At 57.5% G+C, this 27,301-nt stretch overlaps 1 protein-coding gene across 2 annotated transcripts; it reads left to right on the top strand.

The window, feature by feature from the left end:
* On the top strand, positions 1 to 27,301 carry RGMA (repulsive guidance molecule BMP co-receptor a). 2 transcript variants are annotated; one of them, XM_012748568.2, is made up of 4 exons: positions 1 to 87; positions 3,162 to 3,277; positions 20,139 to 20,653; positions 25,133 to 27,301. In XM_012748568.2, the coding sequence occupies exons 2-4, from the start codon at positions 3,196 to 3,198 to the stop codon at positions 25,841 to 25,843; spliced, it is 1,308 nt and encodes a 435-aa protein (XP_012604022.2). In that variant the 5' UTR covers positions 1 to 87; positions 3,162 to 3,195; the 3' UTR covers positions 25,844 to 27,301. The 2 variants fall into 2 exon arrangements, with proteins under 2 accessions (XP_012604022.2, XP_012604020.2); XM_012748566.3 differs by lacking the exon at positions 1 to 87 and adding an exon at positions 2,137 to 2,531.

Raw genomic sequence — 27,301 nt, 5'->3', positions numbered from 1 at the left:
TCACTGTCATTGGAATCAGTGGCACACACAGCATGCCAAGCATGGGGTTTGCAGTGCTCAGCTCTGCATATTTGAGCCAGTTATTGGGTGAGTACTTCTGCTCGCTCAGTTTCAGTTTCCTCATCTGCAAAATGAGGGTGATAATAGAACCTACTTTAGCTGAAAGTGTCTAGAAAGGTACCTAGCCAGCACCCCACATAATATGAGAGCATATCAAAATATTAGCCATTATTTCAAAGGACACACTACTTTTTCAGTAAAGATCCTTTACCACTCATCTTTTTCTGTTATCTATTTCTACCAGCAATTCAAAGACGGGCTGTCTTATTTATTTCTTTATTCCCCAAGGACTAGCATGTAGAACTGAATGGTATATTTATTAACTGATGACTCAGGCCCTAGATTCGGGAACATTCTGTTCTTACCCAGAAGCAGGAAAATTTAGTGTCCTCCCACCATTGCCCCTGGGAGGGCTTTAGCCTTCTGCAGAACCCTTCCTTCCAGAACCCCCCTGACCCCCACCAAACAGCCCCGAAGAGAGGAGAGGGCGAGAAGGTGGCAAGGCTGGGGCATCAGCCGTGGGCCTCCACAGCCAGGGCTGAGGAAAGGAGCAGGAGCTATGCAGAAGAAGGTCTCTGCTCCAAGACCTAGGCTGCAAGTTAGCGGAGAGAACATAAGTGGTTAGACTCTATGGGACTATTCGTTTGAAGTCACCTACACTTTTGAGTTAAGTGCGTTTCTATGGCTAATGGGGTGCTGAGTTCTAAAATCCAACATTTTAAGAATTTCTGGCTCCTGCAGAGAATTGAGAAGTTGTTAAAAAGTTGGTAGGTCTGGCCAACGTAGACAGATTTGGTCAGCACAACCCCATACTGCTCTAGCTGGGACTAGGTTTCTCATGATAGTCTAAACTGTGCGGTGGCAAATCCCCGCTTCGAGGATGTCACACGTTTCTCCTCATGAGAAAAAAGCCCTTTGCATCCCTTCCCAAATGACTTGCTCATGCCTTACAACTTGGGTCTCCTCCCAAATGGCAGCCAGTCCCTTACCAGGACTCTGGGGACCTCCCATGGCCCAGCATCTCTTCCAAGTTGTATTCTGTTGCAGTCTTGGGGTGACAGTATTATCAGCCTGTCCCTTACAGATGAAAACACTGAGACGTAGAGGTTAAAAGTCCTGCTGCCAAAGGCCCACTCTTAGGCGAGGGAAGGGCCTGCTCTGGGCTCTTCTGCAGGCTGCGCTTCACTGCTGGGTCCTGAGCCCTGGTCTCTGACGAGCAGACGCTGCGGCTGGCCGTGATGGTGGTTCATTACTGTCTAGGCAGCTCGGAATGCTAATGATCCCGTTTCTCTCATTAGCGAGAGAACTAGAACTAGCTGGTGAAAGGCAGAATCCAGCAAATGGTGTTAATTGGTGGCTCTCAAAGGTGAAAAGGCCACTGGGTGCCCCTGCAGTCTGGCTCCCTGCCTGCTCAGTGTACGGGGCAGCTACTGGAATGAGCTGCCGTCCTATGATTCTGTAGGTGACGGGGTCAGGTCAGGCTCAAGGGGTGGCCAAGATTGAAAGGAAAACCACTGGAGACCTAGATTTTGAATGGTAGGTTTTCACTGTAGCATTTTGCAAATCGGTACCTAAAATGAACCTCGGTTTTGGGGGGACAATGATGAGACAGAGCCTATTGATCCGAGACCTGCATACTGGAGGGAAATCCGATGGCACCCCAACTCTGAGGAACAGCTGAATCCAAGGCATTTTGACCTAAGGAAACAGCAGCTTCCTGCTGCCCCACTGCACAGCACGGCAGGCTGGGGCATTGGCCCCCTTTCTTACCTGTTTCGGGGAAGCAGGATTCAGAAGTCTGCCTGCCCAGGTGGTGTCCCCACAGTCCCTTTCCTCGAGGTTTGGCCCTCACTGCCCTCCCTTTCTGGCAGGTGGGGTCCTAAATGCCCGCTCAGCCTGCAGCCTGCGTGGCCCGCAGCAAGTGAGGACTATGGCAGTGCTCAAGAGGAACATCTAAATTGGATAAAAACCCCAGAATTTATTTTCCCAAAGAACCAGATGGGCAGGCTTGGGAGTAAGGGGTGGGGGCGGGGGTAGAAATTGGTTGGACTAAAAACACTGGCTCTGGCCTATTTGCGTTTCATCCACAAGGTGTTTCTCAGGGGAAGCTGCCAGTCCCTGAAATATCAGGGCAGCAGAAGAGCCGCAGGGCCTAGGGAACCTTGGGGAGGAGACCTTTTCTCCTAGAAAAGTGAGCGACCCAGTTAAGAAACGTCACCACCCTGAAGCCCTCCTAAGAGCGACAGTGGGGGCCTTGCGGGCAGCGCCAAATGGCTGAGAGGGACCTGGGACCGCCGTAGCCAGGTCTCCGGAGTCGCAGCTGTGTCCCGGGTGGCAGGGTCAGGCCCTTGGGCGCCCGACTCGGGGCACAGCCCCAGCAAGTCCTCAGGAAGCAGCGAGGTGCTTGCACGACCCGGGAGCGGCGACCGGAGCCCAGTCGGGATGGGCAGGCGGGACCCTCGAGGTGCGAGGTGCGTTAGTAGCCGAGACCCAGAATGCCTCCTGCCCAGAGACCCCGACAACTTGGGAGCGGATTTTTCAGCTTCCTGCACTGGGGACACGTATGAGTGAGAAAAATGAGCCAGGGGGTGTCAGTGGCGGCTTGGGGACGGCTGTCTGGTTGGAAAGGAGGGCTGGGCTCGTCTCCAAACAGTTTGTACTTGGGTTGGACATTCGTGGAGGGGACTAAGGGGGCGCGCTGCCGTCCGTGTCCCTGCGGGGCTTGGTTCCGAGGGCAGCCGCGCCAGGGCCGTGGAGCTGGGGCGCGCCCGCCGCTCCCGGGCCGCCGTTTCCCTAGCGCGCAGCCGGGCCGCCTCGTCCCCGCCCGCCGGCCGCCTCCCCCGCGCCCCACCTCGCGCTGGGCTGAAACCCGAGCGCCAGGGGCGGGCCGCGCGGCGGCGGGGGCGCGGGGCGCCCTGACATTGGCGGGGAGCGGGTGATGGATGGCGGGGCGGGGCGCGCGCGGGCGGAGCGGGGAGCGCCGGGCGCCCGCGGCCGCGGTGGACCGAGCCTCCCGGCTCGCTGCTCCCGCCGGCGGAGCGAGGCTGCCGCGTCTCCGCAGCGTGATTTATTTTTTCTCTTCTTCTAAACTCTTCTTCCAGGGAGAGGCTAGTGGTAACAGGCCGAGCTGGATGGATGGGTATGGGGAGAGGGGCAGGACGCTCAGCCCTGGGATTCTGGCCGACCCTCGCCTTCCTTCTCTGCAGCTTCCCCGCAGGTAAGGCGCTGCCCCTGGGCAGGGGGACCGCGGGCCGGGTTCCGGGCCACATGGGGCCACGAGTCCGCGACTGAGTTGGGGCTCAAGTCCTCCGGCCCCCACCTCCCATTTCCACGGGCCTTTGTTTCTCCCGCACCCCGCGGAGGGCACTTTGGATGCCCGTGGGGACCCAGGGGGGGAACTCCGCCCGAGCTGCAGTGGGAAGGAGCCCGGCGGGGAGGTCGCGAGGGCCGGGGCGCCTCTCTTCCCCTCCGTTTCCTGAGAAACGGGGTGTCGGGGACTTGCCTCCCAGAGGCTCCGAGGAGGGGGAGAAAGGGAGGCACGCGCTCGGGGTTGGGGGCACTTCTTCAGCTCCTTGCCCACCGGTCTGCAGACCTGCCCGGTGCCCAGCGGTGGAGCCAGGGTCGCCCCTGAGGTCCCAGCCGAGTCCCCGGCCGCCCTCGCCCCGGAGACCTCGTCCTGTCCCACGCGCTCGTCCACGCGGAGAAACCCACGGACCCGGCTCACATGAGCTCGTGTTGCTGTTTGATAACATTCTGCGTCGCCCCCTGTTTGTTTTCCTTGTGTCAGAAAGGGAGAGAATTTCAGAATTAAAGCTGAAAAAGCCCATCTGTTTCCAATGAATCCCCCATAGTTTTTCACAATGTTTTTGGCAGATTGCTGCTTTCAAATTCCTCCGAGCCCGGACCTCTTGTTTTTGTTGGGGGAAGGGAGACCAACTCCACAGAGAAGCATTTGTTCCTTCCCAAACGCTCCAGTTTCTTTACTTTTTTTTCCTTTCGAGGGGAGGGGGTAGGCACGAAACTTAAATCCCAGGCCTGTTTTCTTTAAAATGTTTCGTAAAACTTTATTTCATTTTTGCCATATGCTGCTCACAGCCTGGAAACGCCAGTGAAACCCATTATACCCATTCTTTTCTCTTGCAAAAAATACAGATAAACACAGCGTCACCGGCCAAACGGTCTCCCGGTGCAAGGCAGGGTCTCCCAGCCATTTCCATTGTGTTGTGGGAGTCAGAGGTGTCTTTTTGCAAAATTAAGAGCTAGTTTTGCACCGCAGCCGCAGCCCGGACGCAGATCTGCAGCCCCAAGCATGGCTGAGCTTTGCAAGACAGGACTTGAGTTAGACTTGGATTGGGTTGTTTTGTTTTGCTCTTCAGCCAACTGGGTTTCAAGGAACTGGCAAAACTGGGCAGGTTCGGCTTGGCCTGGCTGCGAATTGGGGCTCCTAGTAGGTGGACCACGCAGACTGAACTGTAGGGAGCAAGGGATCAGTTTACCCTCTTGTCCAAGACCAGCTCCCGGCCCCCCAGCACCCACTTGGCCCAGTGCTGGCCGGGTGTGCATCTGGCTCTTTTCAGTAGCTGCACCCCAGGGAGAGTCCCAGAGAGCTGCAACCTGCTCTAGATCCCTGGATTCCACTGAGAGGCCTGGCCAAGGAAAAGATTGGGGTAGAGGAGACAAGAAGAGGGCACGTGTGGGCTGAGTGTCCCCAAAAAGCACTCAGCCCTGGGGCACCCTCGACCTAGAGTATCAAAATCTCCACAGGGGTCAAGCAGCAGGGTGTCCTCTGCCCACCCCCACTCCTTTTAAAAGGCAGTTTCTCCACCTACTAAATAAAGAGTCTGGCTGAAAGGCTGATTTGGTTCTCTCCCAAGAACTAAAAAAATAATAAAATCAGCCTCTTCTTTAAAAAGAAGTCCCCCTTTTGGACAAGCAGGAGTTTGCAATTTGTGCTCATCTCCGTTTGGTCTAGATAAAGATCCAGCCCATTGGAAGTTGTATCAGATGGGTTGATAAATGGCTTTTGTCCCTTGGTTGCCGAGGGGGATGTGATCTCAGCTCAAAGCTGAAATTGAGAAGGGGGGCTTAGAGGCCCTTAAAACAACACCTTCCCGCTCTTAAAGCTGCAGCACTTGTTAACTTTTGCGGCTAGAGAGAGAGGAAAGGAAGGGCTGGCAGAAGCTCTCAGAGGTAGGGCCTGCAAGGGCTGGGTGGCATTGTTTTGTTGTTTCTCTATTCATATCTCTGTTTTAAAAACTTTAAAGTATCCCAACATAGTTAGAGGAACGCTGGTGTATTATATAATTCACAGCCCAAATTCCATCACTTTTGTTTCCAAGAAGCCCATTCCTTATTGGCTTCAAAGCAGGTAACTAAAACCTGGCAGATAGAACAGATAGCTGCTCAACTGTCACGCCAACTGGCTAATGTTTCTTCTCATTTGAGCCCTTGACAGCTGCATTTAGTCAAAATTGCCCACCTTACTGAAAACTGAGCTGCCAGTATCCCAAAATGAAATATCTTCGGGTCTCTGAAACTTGTGCACTCAAGACAGTTTCTGAGGGAATGAAATTGGGCGATTTCTGTGACAAAGAGACAGACTGTCACATTCTGTGATGCTTTGGCCCAGCAAAGGGGCTGCGTTGGAATAAAGTCAGCAAAATCTGCAGGTCTGGAGCAGAGCAGGTTGGGAGTCAGAGAAATAAAGCCCTGGCAAGTGCAAGGCCCCCAGACACACTCAGGGCCCCGTGTACCTGGGCCTCTTGTGCTGGAGACAGGTGGAAACTGGCTGAGCAGCCGAGTGAAAGCCTAAGTTTGTTCAGGGTTAGCCAGCTTGAATGGCTGCCAGGGGTGAGCCGTAGGAGTGCAAATTGAACTGGACATAGCTATGTGGAGAGAGATGCCTTCGCCTCTGCCGCACCGAGAGTGTTTGTGTGATTCGGGAGTGTTTGCATTTACTTACTCAACGTGGATGGCCAACCTACTATGTTCCTGACTCAGTGGCAACTTTTGGGGCCCCCCTGACCAAGGCGCTCAGGAAGACCACAGCGTGGTAACAAGAAAGGACCTCTGCACTGTCACATGGGCTGCCAGGGTGTCTGCTTGGGTGACGCGGTGGGGACAGAGGACAGGCAGACCGTGGCCACATTTACCTAGGAAGGGGAGGCCAGAAAAGGCTTCTCAGAAGAGCATTCCACAAATAGCATCCTTTTCAAATCACAGTTAACACATACTTTTTAAACTTTGAAGCCATTGTGACTTATTCAAACAGATTTCTAAGAATAGTGCGTCCAGGGCGTATGTTTTGGACGTGTTGACATGCTTCCTGCTCACGACGTATGGATCCTATACTCTAGCACAGTGTTTCTCAACGCGTGGTCCTAGACCAGCAGCATCAGCCTCCCCAAGTCCCCTGGGGACTTGTCAGAAATGCAAGTTCTGGGCCCACCCCAGACCTAGTGAAGCAGAGACTCTGGGGCTAGGGCCTTGCAGTCCACGTTCTAACGGGGGTCCAGGGGATTCTGATGCGTGCTCAAGTTTGAGGACTACTGTTCCAAGAGCTATTACACTTCAGCCTTTCTTTATTCCTTCTTTCTTTCCCTTATACTTTTAAACTATAGCTGTTTGGAAAAGTTAGTCCTCGGTGGGAAACTAAGGCTTGGGGAGACCAAGGCCTTCTGCAGTGACCAGGCACGTCTTTGTCGCTATAGAAATGAAAAAGTTTCTGTCAGAGCTGCTATTCACAACTGTGTGAGCAAGTCAGCCTGCTTACCACACTTTATGTCCCAAAGGAAAGTGTCTTGGTCCTCTTGGGCTGCTATAACACGGTGCCATAGGCGGATGGCCGATAAGCAACAGTTTACTGCTCACAGTTCTGGAGGCCGGAAAGTTCAAGGTTAAGGCACTGGCAGATTCAGTGTCTGGTGCAGACCTACTTCCTGGTTCATAGATGGTACCTTCTCCCTCTGTGCTCATGGCGCAAAAGGGCTGGAGAGACTCTTTGGGGTCACTTTTATAAAAGGTCACTAATCCCATTCATGAAGACTCCACCCTTATGACCTCCCAGAACCCCCCCCCTTAATGCCATTACGTTGGGGGTTAGGTCTCAACATATGAATTTGGGAGGAGGGAGGATGCAACATTCAGTCCATTGCAGAAAGAATGAAATGCTGTTGAACTGCAAGAACCAGACGGCCACAGAGCCAGCTAGCAGCTGGTGTGTGACAGGGTCAGCCTTGGCTACCAGGGACAGCACACATGTAAGACCCCATAGATGATTAGACCCTTAGGCCTGGGAGGTAAGTTGGGGAGTAAGGGAAGGATCTCTGGTTTTCTGGTTTGAAGAGGGGAAACCTCTCTGCAAGGTTGGAGAAATCACTAGCAGTCACCCAGTGCTCAGAGGAAATGAGCTGGGGAGAGGTGACCGTGGGCACAGATAGGGCTGTTCTATGATAAGGGGAAGAGGGGGCCCTGGGACCTGTGCAGGTAAGAGGGTGGGAGTGGCGACCAGTTACATGTTGCAGGAAAGGTGGTTTCTGCTAAAGACTCTGTCTTGGGTGACACTCGCAAGGCCTAGGACTGGGCAGAGCACCCCTCTTTCGGTTTTGGTTGAGTAGCAGTGAGTGCCATGCTGTTTTGCTGCTTGGCTAAAATTCAACCTGTCTAAAATTGCAGGCAATATTTCTTATAGGGTGACCAACTTATTCTAGTTTGCCCAGGACCTCCTAGTTTTAAAACTAAAAGCCTCATGTCATAAGAAGCACCTTCAGTCCTGGGCACACCAGCATGGTTAGTCACCCTCATTTCATCCCCGCCTGTCCCCTCAGCTCACTCCTTGCCTGAGTCTGTTAGGGACACTACAGTCCTGGGTGTAAAGTGGGCCTCTCCATGCAGTCCAGTCACCTGGGGTTAGGGTCCTTTCTCCGCCTTATCCTGCGTATTCCCGCTGCCACCTTGTCACTGTTGTAGCAGCTGACAGCCCTACCCACCCTCCATGCTGCCAAATGGGTCACTCCAAAACTCCTGCTCAGGAACTCAGGGCTTTTTGTGGCCCCTTTGGAGTATCAAGAAGAGAGGACCCCTGACTCCTGGCCTTGCACTCTTCCCAGGCCTCATTTCCACAGCTTTTGGCATGTCCCCAAGCCCCAGGCCACCCTTTGCCTCCCCATATGCCATCCACCACACCTTGCTCAGGGCACCGCCCAGTTTGGAATGGAATGCCCACCACCCTGAGCTCAGGGCCTTCTGCTAGGGTCTGGTGCAGACTCCAGTCTTCTAGGGTCTGGGCACCTGTCACCTTGGCTGCTGACAGCTGAGCTTCCTCCTGGCCTTGTTGCCTCATGCATCTTGGGGAGTTTTGTTCTCTTGCAAATTACCAGTTCTTTTTGTAAAAGCAGGAACCCCATTTTCTGCTTCTGTATACCCCTCTCTTCTCCACCCACCCCAAGCACACCCCATATAGTCCTGGGAAATTAGGGCCTTTGGGATTTTTGTGTTTCTGTTTGTTTTGGTTTTTGCTCAATGGACAAAGATGACAGGGTTTTGGAGGGTTTTTTTCCCAGATACTCAAGCTTTTTTCCAAAATAATTTTTTCTGGTTATAAAAACAATACTCATTTTTAAATCTGAAGGCCAAAAAGGATAAGAAAATAAAAATGACCCAAAGTCCAACCTCCCATAGACAGCCATCATCAGTTAACATTTCACAAACATCCTTCAAGACGTAATGCCTTTATATTATCTCCAAAGTATGATTAATTGGAGAAGAACAATAATTTTTAAAGTTCTTTTGTTGTTTGAGTCCTTCAGAGGGTCAGAGAGATTTGCTGACATGACACATACAGCTAGTTACATGGCAGAGCCAGAAGTAGAACCCAGACTCCTGTCCTTGTCCCATGTACCAGCCTTTGGATAAACACAGTCATTAAATTTGCTATGTGGTAGTATATTAGACTTTGTGCTGTGTAGCATATAAGGCTTTGGGAGGAAGGGGATGAGAAATAAACTTTGGGGATATGATTGAGTCACAGAATGAAGATGAGCACATTGGATCTAGCACTTTTGCCTCCTGTGAAAGGCTCTCTCTGCTCCCTGTTCATCCCTGGGTTGGCATTCCAGAGAGGAAGATGCCACCCAGCCACAGGCCAGGAAGACAAGTTGGCAGGCCTGTCATTGTGCAGATTTTCCCAAGTCAGATTTATGTCCGTTAGGTTTTGCATATTTATTCATTTAGTGCACCATTTTGCCCAAGCAGTCAGAATACCCAAATGCCCAGTGGGTGATGCCTCTGCCCCCAGTTCCCTGCAGAAAGGAGTCCATTATTACTCCCCGTGCTAAGGAATGCCCTGTGAACACAGACGCACACACATGTGTGCGCCAGCCGGGCATGTGCCCAGCTGGCGTGCATTGGCCCTGCCCCTGCAGGAGGGAGGTGGGGGAGGAAGGCCTGCCTGTGTACGGCGGTGAGGGAGAAAAGCCACTTCAAACACATTTCAACCCATGGCTGAGCAGATGAGCCCAGGGTGGAAAATGATCTCTCCAGCCAGCCCTAGACTCAGGAAAAGGGGTTATGCCTCAAAGCAGGGAGACCAGATTACTCACTCACCAGTTTCGTTTACATCTGAAAAGTTATGTAGCCACTTATCAGAGTAGCTTAGTTTTCGGTCCGGAGACAGGAAGGTGCTGGCATCGAGTCCCGTGCCCGGCCCGGCCCTGCCCAGCCCTGGCCTGCCATGGGCCCCTCTGCCCCAAAGAAGCTCCCAGCCCCCTGACAGACATGCTGCTGTGACCTCGGGCCCAGGGAGGAACACGTGTACTGAAACCATCCTGCTTGCCCATGATCCGGCTGTGCAGGGCCCCAGAGGGAGCTGGGGGCGGGCAGTTTGGAAAGCTGAGGTGTGCCCTTTTCCTTGGCACTCAGCGTGGTTTCTTGCAGCGACTTGGCATGTGTGGAGGCTCAGGCGGAGCAGCCCTGGCCGGGTGCGAGAGGGGCAGTGCCTCCTGCCTCGGCTCCGAGAGTGGCATCCAGCCACCTCTGCCCACGCTCGCTCAGCCGGGAGTTAACCCTCCACGACCCCAGCTCCCCAGCCTACTCCTAGGTCAGCTGAGGTTCCCTGAGAAGCTGCTTCTTGCCTCGCTCTTTTTCCTGTAGGCCAGTTCCTGGAGGAAACCTCCTAGAAAATTCCCAGTGGAGTCAAGGGCTGGAAGACACACTGGAGTCATGGGTTAGGTCAGCGCCCTGGGACATCTTTGGGCTGGGGGAGGAGCACCTCTTTGGAAGGGTGATGCGTTCTGGCTGCTTGTAGGTTAAGTAAGGCAGGGTCGGCTGCACCTGGTGGAAAATCCAGCCACTCACCTGGGTGTGTTCCTTTTGGTATCTGATGCCAGGCACCTGGATGTTTATGCCCGGATGATCAAGTGAAATTCCTACAGGAGTGACACAAACGGGCAGCCTCAGGCACCTCTCAACTCAAGGGGACTCTAGAATACTTCCCAGGCCAGAGTTTGCCGAAATCAGTGCTAAGGACGGTGCACCTAGGGTGGCTGCACCGTGGGTCTCACACTGGGGTGAGCTAGCTGGCCCCTGGCTCAGTGTTCCCTCCCCAACCTCCTTCGGGACCCGGGACATGGCATGTCGCTTAGGCTAGGTCTCAGTGTTTGCTGCCCAGGCTAGGTGGGTGGTGAGGACGGGGACATGGGAGGTCTCAGGCTTCAAGGTTGGCACCTCCACAGGGGCTGGCAGTGATTTCCCTTTTTAGCCACTCTCCTCCCTTCCCGCCACCGCCTCTGTCCTAAATGCGGCCACTGCCTCTTCAGTTGCACGGCTTCCTAAAATAGCGAGTGTCCTGATCGTGCCCTGGATGCTTGCTGGAAACTGTTCAGGGGCTCCCCACGATCCGCTGCATAAAGGCTGAACGCCGGCTCGCATATCTGTCAGGGTCCAGTCGGGAAAACAAAACCCATCAGGGGCTTTCCACAGAGGGAACTTGGTATTGAGAACTGTTAGGTGGACGTGGGAAGACCGAAAGGGCAAAGTGGGACCACTGAGGCACACGGAGAGTTGCAGGATGCAGCTGCCACCCCTGCAGCCAAATGGGACAACAAGAAGACAAGCTTGGAGGAAGGACACCCCACACACACACTCTGTGGGGGCCCCTGTCTCTGAGGAGGGGACGCTGCCTGGCTGGTCACATTGTGCAGAGATGCTGGAGGCTGTCGGGGAGAAGGGCCATTGCTGAGCAGTGCTGGGAGAAGCAGCCCTGGGCAGGCTAACCCGCCTCCAGCCCCCAGCCTGCCCTTCTCCGTCTAGTGCCCCCTTGTGGCGGAATCTAGCGGAGCCCGCCGACAAAAGAGATGGGGTTTGCAGTCTCTGCCTCGCAGAGCAGAGGACAGTGGTTTGAAGCTGAGCCACATTTGCTTCATAAGCAGGCACAGCTGGCACTGCAGGTTTTCGTGTCTGGCCCCAGACTCCTGGCCAGACTCTGACCAACCAGCATGTCACCTCCTGCCAAGCTCAGTTGCTCTAGAGGCCCCCGTTTCTGCAAGTTTGCCCTGCATCGCTGGGCAAATTCAAGACCCCCTCGGAATGCACCTTCCCTGGTAACTCTCTCCTGCTTCCATTCTTAAATCTTTGTTGTTCAGTGTTCAGATGAAACACGTTTGCTTTGCATTCTAGAAGTTTACGAGGCTGACCCTGCCTGAGCACGGAGACTGACTAGGGCTTGTTCCAGCAACAGCATTAGTCACGGTGCCCAGCACACAGTAGGGTCCAGCACTTTCAGTGAGTAGATGGATTCAGGCAGTTACTGTGCAAGCCACGGAGCTGGACAAAGACAGCTTGACCCTGGAGCTTGTGTTCAAAATGAGCCTTACTCCTTTAAGAGAAGGCAGGTTTTTCCCTCTCCCGGCTCCCCTCACCCCTCCTACACAGCAATTGAAACCTGATCTAATCCCTTTGCACGCCGGTAATTTATTGGTCTATTGGGCTTTTCTTGGTGGCAAATTGCATTGTCTTTATTCCTGGGTTCAGACTCGGGAGCAGCTCACCGCATTCCTGAGACTCCTTTCTCAGGGTCGATCCTTCACACCCCCTTGTGCACAGCAAAGTAAGTCTTATTGGGCTTCTTTGTTATGCAAACAGGGCGGTAATAATCAGGCTATTATTCTGAAAGATTGGGCTTGATTAACAGTTCAAAGGAGGTCTCTGAAAGCAGCTAATGCCACACTGGTGCATAAATATTTTCATCCCGCCTGGGTTGGTTCAGCTGGTGCTCCAGGCTCCCCGCCCTGTCTTTCTGATTCTGAGAGGTGCTGGGTTGCTACTGAAAGGAAGAGAATTGAGTCAGACAAGCTGTGTGTGTGGCTGTGATTTTTTTTCCTCTGTGCCATGTCTCAGCCCATGAGGAAGGCAGTCTGGAGCCCTCCTCCCCGAAGAGTGAAATGTTATCTCCTTGCCTTACTTATGTGGGCTGCGGGGCCAACGTCCCCAGCCCAGGGCACCGGAGGAGGCCCCACGCGTCTGCCAGAGTTGGGGGGTGGGGGCAGGCATCAAATCTGAGATGCTTTGAGCGTGGAGCATGGGGGCAGGGAGTGCCAGGACAAAAATGAGGGGCCCCTGCCGTGGGAGAGTCACAGGCAAGTGGGGAAGATGAGTGTCAGCAGCCACCTCCTAGAGGAAGCTGAGCTGGGCAGGTGTCCGTGGATGACACGATCTCCATGAGGCCCTCGGAGAGCAGAGAGGAGCAGCTGCTCTAGAGAACGGTGGGGGCCCCAGGGAAGTCCCTGGGAGGCAGATGTGGTCCACAGCTGGAGCTGTCCAGAGCAGGAGGGGCCAGCCCTGCCCTGGCCGGGGCGCTACCAGGAGATTTCCTGCCTCTGGAAACTGGTGGCCCCTGACATCCCCCTGGCTCCCAGATTCTGAAATCCCATGGCTTGCCTTGAAAAGTGATCCTTTGGTCACAAGGTGATCATTAGGGCTCCGGATAAAGTAGATTGCACGGAGAAGCAGCAAGCTCTGCCCCTCACTGCATGAGCCAGGAGCAGATGGGTCACATGGTTGTCTGGAGTCCCAGCCTGGGCACCAAGGGCCCATGCCACCTCCGTTAGGTCTGGAAGCCCACCCTGTCGTGTAGGCATTGCCTGGGCCCCTCCCTTGAGCCAAGTTTCCCAGCTCATGGGATTCAGGGACATGCAGCAGGGCTTCCTGTTGGTGAGTCCAGCAGGGCCCGGCCCTGACTCTGTAGGCTTCTAGACGTTTCTGTGTGTCCCACAATAGCTAATCCTGAAAGTTCTAGTCCTCGAGAGGGCTAGGTTAAAACAGAACATGCAATGCACATAATGCAAACATGGAATGCACATGATGCCTCACAACGTGCTTCTAAGGGGCGCAAAGCTCTGTTTCTGTGTCTCTGTGAGGTGGAGCCCAGGTGCAAAGTTTAACAGAGGCCCGAGAGCCGCCCCAGCCCAAGGACACAGTAGCTGAGGAAGAAACGGAAGCTCAGGAAAACTTCCCTTCGGATCACCCCCTTTGATCCCCAGCTCCGTGCGCATTGGCTGCCTTGGATCCATCCAGAGGTGGCTGCGGGGCCACACGGGGCCTCTTTCTGGGGTGCAGAACCCAGGGGAGCACACGGCTTGCACCCTGAGGGGTGGCGGGCTCTGGAACGCTGGTTTCCTCTTCCGCTCGCCTGCGTTGTGGGACGATCTGTTTCGGACTCACACTGTCCTCTCTTCCCTTTGTCCCTTGGACACTCAGCTTCGGAAGAGGTTCACTGCCTGGAATTCAGGACTCGCGCGGCTTTTTTTTAAAGATATGGCACATAAAAATCAGCCCCTTTGGGATCTCTTTGGCAAGGTGACCCCACAGCTTTGCCTTTGATGCTGGGCCCAGTCACATCAGGTGCCTGACCTCTGGCTGGGGGAGGCGGGGCCCTGGACGGTGATTTAGTGCAGTGGGCCCAGGGCGGTCGGATGACTTGGGGTGGGGGCTCCAGCCCTGGCATCCCTGAGGCACCTCCCCTGGGAAATGACACCCGGTCACATTCGCTTTAGGACGGTGGGTTCTAGAGAGCTGCGTTACTGCCTAGAGAGATGGCAGAGGGGACAGCACCCCCGATTGTTGTCCCAGCTTGTCAGCGTCTGTGGCCTTTTGCAAGCCATTCCCCTGCGGACAGCTTCCACTTCTCCATGGATGATGGGAGCGCCTGGCTTCCTCTGAAGCTCCGGAAGGCTGAGGCTGTCTCAGAACCCCCCGAGAGTTGGGAGCAGCTAGGGAGACCCAAGAAGTGAGGGGTGGGTCAGCTGGCAGCAGCACCTGGTCCTGGCAGGCTCCACACGGACCTTTCTGCAGGGAGGGCTCAGGATCCATCTGGCTCCTGGCTACTGCCAGAGGACAGTGGCTGCATCGGACCGATGCAGGGAAGAGAAACTGCATGGTGCTTTTGGGCCTTGGGGTGGGTCTCAGTTGGTGTCCAGAGGAGTGCCTTGTGGCCACTGCACTTTGAAGAGCATAGAAGGGCCCCAAAGCCAGCACATCAGAGCCCCAGCTCTCCCACTGCGGCTGTGTGGCACTGGCAGCGCCAGCCCCTGAGGCCCTGTGTTTGCGTCTGTAAGATGGAAATAAGAATTCCTGCCCCTCCCCAGGGTCATGGTGAGGATCCAACAGGGAAGCAGTTTGTCCCCTGCACAGGCCAGGGGAGTGCAGGGCTCTATTGTCATCATTCCTCTTTGAGGCTAGGCGAGGCCTGTGTGCCTTCCTCCCTGCTGCCCACCCCCCCACGCCCCAGAGCAGCCCTGGGCACACAGCCCCCGCCCCACGGAGGCCTCTCAAGGACAGAATTCGCCTTGGTGGCCCCACAGCACCTGGGTGCTGCACGGCTGAGTGTGTAGAAATACAAAAGCTACGAGGGAGGAGGAGCAGGCAGCCTGGGGGCTAAGAGCTGCAGTTTGCATCCTGCTTCCTGCATAAACTCTTTTTTGTGAAAAGACAGAGTTAACACAAAACTGACTTTCAGGGCAGCTGGTTCCTGAGTTCTCCCGGCTTTGTTTACATCAGCGCCTCTCGTCCCCTTCACACTCCATGACGAGGTGCCCCTTGTCCCCACGGTGCAGAGAGGTCAGGGGTTCCCCCGTGGTCCCAGGGTGTGGAGTGGCAGAGCCGGAGCTGACCTCAGCCCGGCCCCACCCCTGCCTCCCACAGGGAGGTCTCGCCTGACACTGAGTCTGTCACCTGCTGCTTGTGGGCGCTGAATTCTCCCCAGTTCTCCCTGGGGGGGAAATTGCACGCATCCTCATTTTTCTTTCTCACATGGAACCCAAGTTCTCTGTCCCTTTACTCGCTAACAAGGACAAAGGCAAACTTGTTGAAATTGTGCTTCTGACTGCGCCATCTCCCAGGAAACGTCTGGGTAGAAGAGGCATTTTAGGGTGCCGTGAAAACTTGGGAAGGAAGGGGTTGTGATGGGCAGGAGTCGGGGTGCCCTGGGTCGGGAGAAAGGACGTGGGTACCAGGTCCTCCGGGTGGGAGAGTGGGGGGTCCTCAGGCAAGGGGATGAGAGTTCGCTTTGCCACCTCTAACTGCCCCCCCAGGAGCAAGGCAGGGGGCAAGGTCTGTCCCAGGCCCTGGCAACCTCTGGGACAAAAACAGGTCCTTGTCATGAGATGGGAAAGTGGACTAGGTAAACTGAGTCAACTTGGTCCTTTGGCCTCTGGCCAAACATATGTCTCCACTGACACTGGCGGCTTCTGCAGAAGGGACCTGGGGGGCCAGGCTTCCCCCTCTGCCTCAGGCAGCTCGGGCTGCCAAAACAAAATACTGCAGGTGGGAAGGCTTAAGCAACAGACGTCTACTCTCTCACAGTTCTGCAGGTTGGCGGTCTGAGATCAGGGTGCGCGTGGCGGGTTCTGGTGAGGGCCCCCTGGCTGTCCTATGTCCTCACGTGGCAGGGGGAGGGAGCACAAGCTCTCAGCTGTTTCCTCTTCCAAGGCCGCTGCCCCCATCACGGGGCTCTGCCTCATCTAAACCTAGGGGCCTCCTGGAGGCCCCGCCTGCAAATAGCATCACAGTGGGGTTAGGACTCCAGCCTGTGAATTTAAGGAGACAAAATTCCGTCTGCAGCACTCTCCCTGGTGGTGAGTGAGGCAGTGAGGTGAGCCACCCCGGCCAGGGCCCATGGAGGTGCGGCCCCCGGCCAGGCCTGGTCCTGGCCTGATCCCCGGGGACCTGGGGTGTGGGTGGTCAGCAGATGGGAGGAGCTGCCCAGAGTGGGGTGAGTGCAGCCACTGAGCCTGGGAGGGCCGGCCTGGCTGGAGCTTCACCCTCCCCGCCCATGACGTCTAACCTCTGACCTCACAGGGTTGTGGGCTCTGAGGCCTGTCAGGGCCCTGCTTGCTGAGTGCCCAGTGGGCTCCAGGCATGCCCTGTACGCCCCTCATCCAACCCGCAGCAACCCTGTAAGGCTGGTGCTGTCTCTGCTTCACTATTAAGGAAACTGAGGCAGAGTCAAGCTCCCACAACTGCTAACTAGTAAGGGGACAGAGTGAGACTTGGAACCAGACACCCTCCCTCCAGTGCCTGCTCTGCCACCACTCCGGGGTCCTGGAACCTGCCAAGGAGTGGGGGAGTGGGACCTGGCTCCTGGGTGCAAGGGCCAGAGAGTGACCTCTGCCGCCACCTGTGTGCGGCAGGTGGACAGCCACACCCGCTGGAGGGTGGCCTTGTTCCTGTGGGTGGGTGGGGTAGGGGCAAATGAAGGTGACCTCGTGGCACAGAGAGGTGAGTGGGCCTTGTGTCTGAGGCGCTCCTTGGCTGCTCTGCAGATGAGGCAGCCCGTCCCTGCTGTGTTTGCCCCTGGGGAGAGTGGTCTCCCCTCACTGCCCCTGTGCCTGCCGCCCCCTCCTTCTCTGACCTTGGCCACCAGCCCCTCCCCACCCCAGAGGGAACGTCCCGCTCGCACACTCCAGACTGGCCGAGATCCATCAGGTTCTAACTTGGCCCCTTGGGACTGCTGAACAGAAAGTGACCTGGCTCTGAAGCTTGCTGCTCAGAGTGTGGACCGGGGACGGGCAGCATGGGGGCTCCCCAGAGCGTGATGGTAACGCAGCTGGCCAGGCACGGCCTGCCGAGCCTGCCGGGCCACATCCCAGGCGACCGTGCACACAGCATTTGAGAAGCGCCATTCCTAAGGGTGTAAGGGGCCTCGTCTGGGCAGGCAGACCCCATCCAATGACCCCAGAGACTGGGAGGCACCCCTGGCCCCTCCAGGGGCTCCTGGGTGGGAATTGTGTCATGGACTCCCAGCACAGCCGAGAGCCCTATAGCCTGGACGCTGCTCAGAGACCACTTTTCAAGGCCGTACAGATAGCAGATCCCGATTGCCAAGGTGATCCCCTTAAAATTCCAGAACCTGTGAGTTGCCCACCTGGAGGGCGGAGCTGCAAATGGCCAGCAGCAGGGGGACACCTGGCACACCACGCTATCTGCGTGCGGCTGGTCCTGCCCACCGTGGGAAGTGGTCTGGCACTGGTCTGCAGGAGCAAGGCCGTGGCCCTCCCCACAGTGGGGGCCGGCAGCGTCATGGGAGGGGCCTCCAAGAGAGGCTGGAGCCCACTCATGGTGGAGTCTAAGGTGCACCGCCATGCTGGGACAATGGCGAATGCCTTCGTGAGATTGTCCGATGGCGTGTAGCTGCCAGGGGCGTGGACTCCTGGGTCTGGATTTGAATGCTGCCTTGACTCCTTCCACCAGGCAAGACCTGGTCAAGACTCAGCCTCGCCGTGCCGGGCCTTTCTCTGAGAGGTGGGGACGGCGGGCGGACTGAATGAGGTGAGGCCGCACCACCGTCTGCACACCGTGCCTGGGACGGCTAAGCTGGCGGTGACTTCACAGTCCCTGCTGTCTTCAGAGAGTCTGAGGCGGGCACAGCTCCTGCTCATGTTGCAGTGGGTCCCGTCGTAAGGGGCCAGGAGGACCCGAGCCTGGGCACAGCCGCCAATTAGCAGGAGGTCTGTGTCCCTCCCTTCCTGGCGATTTTCTCTGATGTCCCTCCGCATCTGCATAGTTGTCAAAGGCAGAAGCGGGGACGGATGGCCATGGCATGGAAGCTGCTGGGCAGATGTGAAGGGTTGGTGGCCGTGCCGGCCAGTTCCCGGATGCCGTGTCCCTCCAAGGAGCTTGTTCTGCATAGCAGCCCCGCCCCACCCACCCCTCTTACCTCACCTACCCCTCGAGGGGCGTTGCTGGGGCTGCCTGCTCACAGTTCACGGCCAGGCTCACATTTCGCAGCCCACAGGGAGGTTGGGCCCTGGGGCATCTCCTACAGGGTGGGGAGACGTGGTGACAGCAGGGCACGAGGATCTCCTAGTGGCCCTGCAGGGAGCACACGTGTGGGGGGGACACCCGGGCGGGGGGGGGGGTCTCACCGCTGCTCCCCGCCCGTGTGCCTAGCACCTCCCCAGCAGGCGCCCCTGGCTGTTACCTACCCCGACTCTTTCAGTCGCATGCTTCTGCCGTTTAAACAAAACTAATGAAATGGAAAATCTGTAGCTCTTTCATTAAATGTTTTTTTTCCTAATATACATTTAAATAAAAATATGAATTCTCAAATTAAAACAAAAAGTGTTCATTCAGATACCGGTTGAAATGGCCTTGTTTACCGGCAGCGTTTCGAACACAGGTCACATCAGGGGGAGAGCCTGACTTTCAGGATGAGCTCTGGCGCCTCGGCGCGCAGGTGTGTGAGGCGGCAGGTGACTTACTGGAGAACGGCGCCCGCCCGCCTGCAGACCGGGAGGTTTCCCTGAGCGCGATCGGTCGAGCAGGCTCAGAGGGCGCGGGTGTGTGCTCCCGAGTCCTGTCCTTAGCCTGCCCGCAAGTGTTAATGTTTCTCTTCCTGGTTTTGTACACCACTTGGTTCTATCGATAAAACCAACACCGGAGAAGCAAACTGGGTTTTCCAAGGTCCCAAGACAAGCTAGTGGCCCGGACAGAAGTGGCTGGAGCGACAGGCGACCCTTCCGCTCTGACGACCACCCCAGCCCGCAGCGGGCTGCAACCCAGCGGCCGGGCCTCCCAGCTGGCTCGCCGGCCCCTTTTTCCTGGAACCTGCGTAGAAACTTCCATCCTGCTGCAGGTCTGCGTGCCCAGCCTCTTGTGGCTATTATGGGCTGTGCAGAGGAATCTGGAAGGCTAGAAAAGGGCAGGTTCCGTGTGTCCAGGTACGAGATTCAGGTGTATTAAAGCCTCAGGTGTGTGGTCACTCTGGCTAATTATCACTGCGGTCTCAAAGCTTGTGAGTGACTTATTTTTTGTAAAAATGTAGGAATTAGGGCAGGTCCAAGTTTACCACTCTCAGTTGCTTCCTGGCTTGCTTTCCTGAGCAGGATAGAGAGGGATGGAGCTACCCTGCCCACGAGGGAAGCCAGGTCCTCTGTCACGAGGGCTGATCTAATCGTGATACCCGGCAACATTCACGGAGCTCTGGCTGTGTGCTGGCGCCGGGCTGAGTTCTTCCCATGTGATCAGTCATTTAACACTCCCAGTGACCTCACACGGTGGCTCACATTATCATCCCATCTTCCAGGCGAGTATGAGGCACAGAGAAGTTAAGTAGTTTGCCCAAGCTCACACAGTGGCAGAGCTGGGGACATATATTTAATAGTGGGGCTTAATTCCCTGCCAAATTTCTGTTGCTTTTGCCAGAGTTCTTGGGGATGGCCGTAAAAGTGTAAACAAGTGTCAACAGCACAAGGGTGGCCTGTCAGCTCCTGCAGTCTAGTCCTGTTGCCCAGAACCAGTGGCCAGTCCTCTTCTCAGCAGGCGGGAGCCCTCTTGACCCTTTCAGCGTGCCGGTCTGCTTGCCTGGCCCCATGGGGCCACAGTGGGCCATGCGGAAGACTCCAGAAAGCCAGATGGGGCAGGTTCCACCTGCAGGAACTTGTTCCCCTTTTCCGCCATCTCTGCAGACAGGCGGTGTGAGGGGGCCGCTGTCCCAGACCAGGTGTCCCTGCGTGACGCCCACCTGTTCCCTTGCCCGCAGAGGCCGGGGTCACTGGGCCCTGACACGTCCGTTCCTTTCCCCACAGGCAGCTCCCCGTGCAAGATCCTCAAGTGCAACTCTGAGTTCTGGAGCGCCACGTCCGGCAGCCACGCCCTGGCCTCGGACGACGCCCCCGAGTTCTGCGCCGCCCTGCGCACCTACGCCCTGTGCACACGGCGGACGGCCCGCACCTGCCGGGGCGACCTGGCCTACCACTCGGCCGTCCATGGCATAGAGGACCTCATGAGCCAGCACAACTGCTCCAAGGACGGCCCCACCTCGCAGCCGCGCCTGCGCGTGCTCCCGCCGGCCGGGGACAGCCAGGAGCGCTCGGACAGCCCCGAGATCTGCCACTATGAGAAGAGCTTCCACAAGCACTCGGCCGCCCCCAACTACACGCACTGCGGCCTCTTCGGGGACCCGCACCTCAGGACTTTCACAGACCGCTTCCAGACCTGCAAGGTGCAGGGTGCCTGGCCACTCATCGACAATAATTACCTGAACGTGCAGGTCACCAACACACCTGTGCTGCCCGGCTCAGCCGCCACCGCCACCAGCAAGGTAAGCGGGAGGGGAGGCTGCAGGGCACAGCTCTGCGTTTTGCCTCTTTGCCCCACCTGGGCACTGAGGCAGAGGGCCTGGTGTCTGGGAATGGGGCAGATGGAGCAGAGTGAGGACACAGAGGCATCTTCTCTGAGCACCCCCAGGCCACACCTGGGAGGCCTCTCTCCTTCCTTGGGCCAGCCCCTCCCGCAGCTCCCAGGCAGAGAATAGAGGTGCAGAGGGTAGCTGGCCAGGGGTGCTGGGGGCACAGGAGGCTGAGGGCCATTGGGGGCCTGGCATGGCAGGAGTCCCTGGGTGGGAGAGGTGAGGGTGCACAGCTTGGTGCCTGGAGGGAGCAGGGAGACCAAGGGCTTTTATCTCCAAGGTAGGGAGGGCTTTGGCTTTTGTGACACCCCCCCCAAAGCCCCCAGAGCCCTCGGTGTCTGCCAGATTCTTCCACACGCCGGAACCTGTTCCCCATTGTCCTCCCCAAGCCTGCTGGGTTCTGCTTGCCTGCCCTAGACGGCCCCTCCCCAAACGCTCCAGCGTCTCCCCCTCCCCCGACACAGGTACCTCACCAGGGGCCTGTGCTGGTCACTGATGGTATCCGGCTTGGCCCGTGCCATGTCCTTGTGGACAACCACGATCTAGCAAATGCCAGCCCATGGGACAGCCTCCCATGCCCCAGCTCTCTTCCAAGCTGTACTGGCCAGCCCACTTTACAGATAAAGAAACTGAGGCTCGGGGAGGACAGGAACTCGAGTCCTGTGCCATGCTGGTCCTTTCCCACATGTCAGCTTTCCCCTTAGCACTTAGCAATGTGTCGCAGTGCATAGTTCATCTGCTTGGTTGGGGACCCTGTTGGAATGTGGCAACCCCTGCCCCCAACACAGGGGTCTTTGCCCTCATGGGCCCCCAGCCCTGAGCACCAGGCCAGGTACCTCGTGGTTGCTCCCTCAGTCGTTGCTGGTGAGGCCCGGGCTCTGCCCCATGCCCGGCGTGGAGGGGAGGACCCCAGCCCCTTTGGAAGTGTGGGGGCAGCAGAGGCAAGAGCGGCGGCCGCGCCCGTGGCTGTGTTGGCAGCGGGCCGCCCGCTTTCGACAGCCCCCTTCATGCTGTTACTTGTGGTTGAGTCCCTGGCACCGGTGCCAAGAAGAGCCGAGCAGCCTGCCAGCCTTCCAGGAGGCTGTCTTCACAGGAGACGGCAGCTAGAGCGAAACCAGCCTTTCTTGTTCCAGGGGGACGGTGGCACTTGGAAAGCGGGACCCCGCCCCCACCCCCAGTGTCTGTGTGGCCCTGCACGCCAGGCAGGCAGGGACACCAGAGTCCCTCATTCTGTGCCCCCCACCAATGGCAGGACCACCCACGGCACAGACCACCCTCGCTGGCCCACCTCAGCCCCTGCGGGCAGCCTCCGCGCCACCCTGGGCGCAGCCAGGCGAGCGTCCCGTGGAGGGAAGGGAGAAGCAGGAGGCAGGACCATGTGAAGTTGCTGTTTTCACAGGCCAGGGACGGTAAAGTAGCGGCAATTTCATACGGTTCAAGGCCTGGGGCTCCATGCAGGGTGGAGCGGTCTTTCAGCCACCTTTGACATCCGGGGGCAGACCGGAAGTAGCAGACGGGAAGTGCGCCACCTCCTGGGAACAGGCCTCGGCCTCCAGGGAAGGAGACAGGGAAACCGAGGCCGGGGCTCAGGAGCTGTGCACGTGGGGTCCTCCGGTACTGTGCCCTGTGGCCCGGGCAGGGCCTCTGCAGGGGCTCGGAGCCCCAGCCCCTGAGACAGGCGGCGCGTGCCCCCGGCCGGACCACTGGAGTGTCACGCACAACAGTCAGCGCTGAGGCCGAGGCCAAGAGCCCACGGAGAGACTTCCATCTCTTCTAAAGTCCTGCCGCAGCCTGCCCTGGCTGAGTTCTCCCGGCATTGCCTTTCTGAGTAACGGAGGGAAGAGGGGTTTTCCTTCCTCAGAAGCCCTGGCCCAGGGTCTTCCCTCTGTTCTCCTGGGGACCCCGGGCCACTCTGGCTGCCAGCACCGCCCGCCTGGTCACCCCTAAGCTTTACGCTGGTGTGAGGGACCCTCAGAGCAGCAAGTGATGACAGATCATGGAACACCTCCAGTCGGCTCCCACCACCCCATTGGTTTGCTCAGCCTAGAACGTTCTGTGGCCCCTGACCCCCCCTCTCCAATCTTCAGGCCTTTCCTCTTAGCACCTGCTCCAGAGGCTCTTCTCTCTGTCACCGTTGGCCTCCCAGGCCCGGAGGACAGGGCTCTTGCCAGCTGTGCCCCCAGCCACCCTGGCATTGCAGCCAGACACACGTCTGGGCCTGTGACCTGCCCCGACCCCACCCGAGGCCTTTCAGTGATTCTCCTGCCTGCCTTCCCCCTGCAGGGCGACTTTGTTTTCCTCTTAGTTTTTTAGCCCTCATCATATACCTGCTGTTAGGCCAGAATGTCCCTCAATGCTTTGTGGTGCCACTGTCTACCCAAGTGCCCACCCGCTGTCCTCGTGCCCCTCCAACTGCCCTATCTCCCTGGTGTGCCCAGGCAGAGAATGGCCATGCGTGTCCCAGCAGGCCTCTGGCCTGGCCGACTGAGGGGTGGGATGAGAGGACAGGGCCTGGGAATGGAGGCCTGGCCTGCGAAGAGCAGTGGGGGGGGGGGTGATTTTGCAGGGGTTCCTAAAAGGTCTGGCTGCCACCTTGCTCCCATCACCCCACCTCCCTTCCTGGCTTCAAGCTGGGAGTCCAGGTTCTAGCTCCTGTTGGTCCAGGGGCAATGGCCTTAGAGGCACCCAGACCTCCCCATGGCAAAGTGGCCAATACCTGCAGAGGCGTGGAAGAGGGGGTGGTTGTTTCCCTCCCAGTTTTGCTCATGTTTCCAGCCCATATATTCTACTCAGGGTTATGGAGGGAAGACACCTCGCCCAGGATGACAGAGGAAACACACTCTTGCTCCCCTGGCTGCTTTGTCTTGAGCCCTTCTTCTCCCGGGTCTCCCACCCTGGGCTTATGGCCAAATGAACCCAGGGTCTGGAAACCCAGAGTCCAGTCCCAGCCTGCTGCTGGCCGTGTGGCCTTGGGCAAGTCACTGCCTCTCTCTGAGCCTGCATTTCCATGAGAGGGATGTGAGGGATGTGCACTGTAAAATGAGAGGGATGTGAGGATGTGCACTGTAAAATCGGGAGTAATGTCACCCACCCTTGCCCTGCCTCACAAGACTGGAGGTAATAAATGCAGAGAATGGCCCACCAGATGCAGCTGGTGCAGCAGTGTCTGGTTCTCAGGAGGAGAATCAGTAGCCATCTGCTTCTCCAGCAGCTCAGCCCAGCCCAGCCCCTCACCCCGGATGCAGGATGCGGCAGAAACGGGCCCCCCTGCTCCGGCCCCGGCCAGGGCTGTGCGTTCAGCCTGGAGCCTCCATCTGCCTCGTGCCAACCAACACCTGCCTCCAACACCTGTCCCACCTCTTCCTGCTCCCGTCCTCCGAGGCCCTGCTTGGTGGCCCCTTCCTGCAGCCTTGGGACAGAGCCTCTGCCTGCTTGCATCGGTTTTGCCAACTCTTTCTTGGAGTATCAGTCTCCTCCACCCCACCGGCCCTTACATTCAGCCACTTGCGCGTGGTCCATTTTCAGGAGTTGTGCGGCAAGGTGTGTGTCAGTGTGCTGCAGGGTGATGTGAATCTGTGGGCTGTATTAGTTTCCTGTTGCTGCTGTTAGAAATTCCATAAACCAAGTGGTTTAATCCAACAGAAATTTTTTGTCTTATCCTGGAGGCCGGAAGTCAAAAAGGAGTCTCACTGGTCTAAAGTCAAGGTGTCACCAGGGCTCGTCCTTCTGGATGCTCCAGGGGAAAAGCCATTCATTGCCTGCTCCAGCTCCTGCTGGTTGCCGGCATCCCTTGGCTTGTGGCCACACCATTGCAGTCTCTGTCTTTGTGGTCCCGTCGCCTTCTCCTCCGTCCTTGTAGTCAGATCTCCCTCTGCCTCCATCTTACAAGGGCATTTGAGTCCACTTAGGGCCCACCCAGATAACCCAGGATAATTTAACCTGATTGCATCTGCAAAGTCCCTTTGCCATATAAGGGAACATTCACAGGTTACAGGGATGAGGGCCTGATGTCTTTGAGGGCCATTATTCAGCCTACCACGGTGGATGGACTAATGACCTTTCATTTTTAATTATCTTTGCTAATTAATTATGTATTTATTTATTTTTAGTTCACCTGTCTATATAGTAAATGAGCTGGTTTTCTACTTAGGGTATTGACCTAAAGTTTTTGTAAGTATTAATAATTTTTTTTAAGTAAAATACATTTTGTTTTAAAGAGAAATATTAAGTGCATAGCAGTGTGGGTGGAACCGAGCTATCGCGGCCTGGGGAAGGGAGGGTCTGGGCAGCCTGGGTGCCCCTCCGTGGGCCTGTGAGTCCAGAGCATCTGAAGCACAAGGCTGGGTCTCCCCGCCTGCGCCTAACCCACTCTCCTGCCCCCTTCCCCGGCAGCTCACCATCATCTTCAAGAACTTCCAGGAGTGCGTGGACCAGAAGGTGTACCAGGCCGAGATGGACGAGCTCCCAGCCGCCTTCGCCGACGGCTCTAAGAACGGCGGGGACAAGCACGGGGCCAACAGCCTGAAGATCACCGAGAAGGTGTCGGGCCAGCACGTGGAGATCCAGGCCAAGTACATCGGCACCACCATCGTGGTGCGCCAGGTGGGCCGCTACCTGACCTTCGCGGTCCGCATGCCCGAGGAGGTGGTCAACGCCGTGGAGGACCGGGACAGCCAGGGCCTCTACCTCTGCCTGCGGGGCTGCCCCCTCAACCAACAGATCGACTTCCAGGCCTTCCGCGCCAACGCCGAGGGCCCTGGCACCCGCAGGCTGGCAGCCGCCAGCCCCTCGCCCGCGGCCCCCGAGACCTTCCCGTACGAGACGGCCGTGGCCAAGTGCAAGGAGAAGCTGCCCGTGGAGGACCTGTACTACCAGGCCTGCGTCTTCGACCTGCTCACCACGGGCGACGTGAACTTCACGCTGGCGGCCTACTACGCCTTGGAGGACGTCAAGATGCTGCACTCCAACAAGGACAAACTGCATCTGTACGAGAGGACTCGGGAGCTGCCGGGCGGGGTGGCCGCTGCGGGGCTGCCCCCGGGCCCCCGGCCCCTCCTGGGCACCCTGGTGCCGCTGCTCGCCCTGCTCCCTGTGTTCTGGTAGGCGGGGGCGCCAGCTCTGTCCCCAGCTCCGGGCGCCTGCCGTCGGCTTCTCTCTGGGCCCAGCAGCCTCTGCAGCACCCAGGAGCGGAGGCAGGAGCGGCCTCAGGGACTGCCCCCTCGGCCACCTTGGGGTGTCTGCTGGCAAGGGCTGGGGGCACGGGCCCCCCCCCTCCCTAGTGCACGTGACAAAGTTGTGGTGACTGGTGCTGTGATGTCTGTGACAGTAGAGCTGTGTGAGAGGGAGAGCAGCTCCCCTCGCCCCACCCCCGCAGTGTGAATGTGCAAACCCCCCACGCCCCGCCCTGCACCTCCCCAGAGAGACACTGGGACCCGTCTGAGTCAGCCCCTCCCACGCCCTTGCGATGCACTGAGACAAGCCCGGCTGACTGCTGCTCACCTGTGCCCGCCACACGCACACACACTCCCACACGCATCCGCGCACACACTAAGCCAGCGGACGCCCCAGACAGGGCCTCCTTACCTAAGGTGGGACACACCCAGGGCATGGCTCGGCATCTTCGGGCAAATTGATGCGACCTTCTGGCCAATAGATGGCGCCCTCCTGGCACCTTTTCCCCGGTGGCCCCCCTTGGGCTCGAGTTCGGCACCTGGTGGGATGCCCTTCTCGGGCTCTGCGCCCCGCTCCTTCCCCACTGCACCTAGAAAGTCCGAGTGCTTGTTCTAAAGGTCTAACAGAGAAGAGATCCCTGGACTTCTGCTCCTCCCCTCCAGCAGATACAAGAGCCCTGGGCGGGGGACCCTGGCCCCAGGGTGTGGGCAGGAGACCGGGGATAGGGCCAGCTGGCCTGCCCTCATCCTCCGCCTCCTCCTCACCTCCCTGCAGGGTGAGAATCCACCTGTGCCTGGATCCTGGGGCGCCGAGCAGGGTCGCAGAACCCTCTCAGCCCCAGCACCCCTGGCAGGGTCTCCTCCCTCTCATCCCTTCCCTAAGCACAGTGGCCACAGGAGAGCCCAGGACAGTCCTGCCTCTACTGCTGTCCCAGAGACGCCAGGGGCCAGCGCGGGGCTGGGCTGCGCTCCCCAAAGGCACAGCCAGGCCCCCTCTGGCGTCCCGCCGGCAGCCCCACACCCCTACCCGTCAGCATCCCCGCAGCCCCTCTGCTGCTCCCCGGGGACCTCTCATACACTGGCCAGGAGGCTGCGGACGCGTGTCTCCCCCTCCCCCTCGAGGTCCCTCCCCCTGTGCGGGCACCGTGGGGGCCTGGGAAGGGGCTCGGCTGGCCCCCCGTCCCTGCTGGTGTTTAGATGGCCCCTCTGTCGGAAGTAAAAAGTGAAGCACTTTATTTTGGTTGTGTTTGATCACGTTCTGCTTGGAAGTGGGGACCCCTCACTGCGTCCATGTGTCAGCGACCGGTGTGGAGTGTCGCCGCGTGTACATACTGTAAATTATTTATTAATGGCTAAATGCAAGTAAAGTTCGGGTTTTTTTGTTTTGTTA

This window comes from Microcebus murinus, chromosome 7 (genome assembly GCF_040939455.1).
Source record: "Microcebus murinus isolate Inina chromosome 7, M.murinus_Inina_mat1.0, whole genome shotgun sequence".
Classification (NCBI taxonomy): domain Eukaryota; kingdom Metazoa; phylum Chordata; class Mammalia; order Primates; family Cheirogaleidae; genus Microcebus; species Microcebus murinus.
This window is presented reverse-complemented; position numbering and strand designations above follow the sequence as displayed.

What these genes read in the sequence shown, in the direction of transcription:
- RGMA (XM_012748566.3), top strand. Translation starts at nt 2,503, where the DNA reads ATGGGCAGGCGGGACCCTCGAGGTGCGAG. An exon ending in CGGGACCCTCGAGGTGCGAG is followed by an intron (nt 2,532 to 3,161) that starts GTGCGTTAGTAG and finishes CTCTTCTTCCAG; the next exon opens with GGAGAGGCTAGTGGTAACAG. An exon ending in TCTCTGCAGCTTCCCCGCAG is followed by an intron (nt 3,278 to 20,138) that starts GTAAGGCGCTGC and finishes CTTTCCCCACAG; the next exon opens with GCAGCTCCCCGTGCAAGATC.